At 36.6% G+C, this 1890-nt stretch overlaps 1 protein-coding gene across 1 annotated transcript; it reads left to right on the forward strand.

The window, feature by feature from the left end:
- The first annotated feature begins 255 nt into the window (after positions 1-255).
- On the forward strand, positions 256-1203 carry LOC110025705 (short-chain dehydrogenase TIC 32, chloroplastic-like). The gene is made up of 3 exons (XM_020726323.1): positions 256-467; positions 744-823; positions 1030-1203. Exons 1-3 carry the CDS (start codon positions 256-258, stop codon positions 1188-1190), a joined length of 453 nt encoding a protein of 150 aa, XP_020581982.1. The 3' UTR covers positions 1191-1203.
- The last annotated feature ends 687 nt before the right edge of the window (positions 1204-1890 follow it).

Here is a 1890-nt window from a genome sequence, read left to right on the forward strand (position 1 = left end):
TCCTCCTCAAACGGAGAAGCAGAGCAGGAAAATACTCCAAGGGTCGAGCACGTAAATACAAAAAAAATGCTAGCGGATACCATAAAATACCTCTTCGGCTCCACAGGGCCGAGCGGGCTTCGGCCCCCCCCCCCCCCCCCCCGCCGCCGCCGCCTCCATCGTCCTCCGGTGCGGGATCCTCGGCCTGGAATTTCGACCCGAATCCGATGATATTTGGAGTTTCGATTGGCCAGAAGAGATGCCGGGAAGTCGAGGATGACGATGAGTTGCCGGCCCCGTTGGCCTGGAGCAGCCCGCGGCGCGCGGGTGATTCTCCCGGCGAGGAACACTGAAGCCGCCGAAGAGCTCAAATCTAGCATCGCCGGCGGTGACCTCACCATCCTCCCCCTCGATCTCAGCTCGCTCTCCTCTGTTCGATCCTTCGCCTCCCAATTCCTCGCGCTTGGATTCCCTCTAAACATCCTAATGTAATTAATCAAATGATTGCATACAAATTTTTGGGGAATTTACATACATACCACCCAATTCTTATGCATTTACTTATCTCACCCTCAAATTTTGATTTTTACATGATGTCTCACCTCAAATTTTGATTTTTACATGATAACGAGATGAATTCTTCATACTTATCATATAAAAATAAAATTTTGAGTATGAAATAAGTAAATACATTATGAAATAAGTAAAATTAAATGCCACATTTTTTTGTTTAATCTCTTTAAATTGATAATTAAATTTTGCAGAAATAATGCTGGAAGATTCGTGTTTGATCAAGCGGAGTCGGAGGACGGATTTGAGCTTACCTTCGCCATTAACTTTATCGGTGAGTACATACAATCTCCATGTCTACCTTTAAGACTTCTGGAAAAAGTATTAGGTACGGAGCATGCAGACTACACTACAATCATATTATACAATAGTATATTCATAAATGTACTCGTGCGAGTATAATCTTGTATGACATGATTGTACGTACTGAAAAACTAATTTTTTTCTGGACTTTTGGGAAATTAATTAGAATATTTTTAGGTCACTTCTTGCTGACGAATCTGCTGCTGGAAAAGATGGTCGAAACGGCGAGGGAGACGGGAATTGAAGGCCGCATAGTGAACGTCAGCTCAGTGTGCCATCGGTGGTTCTCCGGCGACCCTATCGACTATTTCCGGCGACTCGCCGCCGGCGAAGTGTGAGCTCCTTATTTGAATCCACCGCCTTTTTTATACGCATAATGTCGCGCCGGCGAACCGGACGACAAACTCCTCCCTCACATCCTAAGCAAATTTTTTTATGCGGATATAGGAATTTAGTTTTGAATATTGATAAGATTATTGTTAATTGTTTGTGATTATCTTAGGAGAAAATGATTATGTGTAATGGGCCCATTTAATTCTTGGAATTAGATGGATTAGTTTTTATTAATTATGATTAGACTTTGAAAATGTGATATGATTAATAATATTATAATAAATAATTATATTTTAAATTAATTAATTTATCACTATATATGCATGAACTAAACTTCATTTTTAACATTTAAAATCACTCAAATCTTTTAATCACATTAAAAAAAATTGTTATTTTAATTTTTTTTAAAAATGAAATACATCTTTATCACATATAAATAAGATAATATATAGTTATATAAAAATAAATTTTAGGCGGTAGATATGTAAATATATAGAAATTTAAATGTTATATATGTAAATCTTTCAATTTTATTTGGATAACCTTTCATCATAGTTACAGTCCTTTCTAATGTTAGAGTTTTCAGTTTTTGCCATCCTAAAAATATTATTTAATTTATTTTTAAATGGATATCATAATTTAAAAATAAATTATATTTGCCAGAATATTATTATTATTATTATTTTTTTTTTTTTTGGATTTGGG

Source organism: Phalaenopsis equestris, unplaced genomic scaffold (assembly GCF_001263595.1).
Source record: "Phalaenopsis equestris unplaced genomic scaffold, ASM126359v1 Scaffold000326, whole genome shotgun sequence".
NCBI lineage: Eukaryota > Viridiplantae > Streptophyta > Magnoliopsida > Asparagales > Orchidaceae > Phalaenopsis > Phalaenopsis equestris.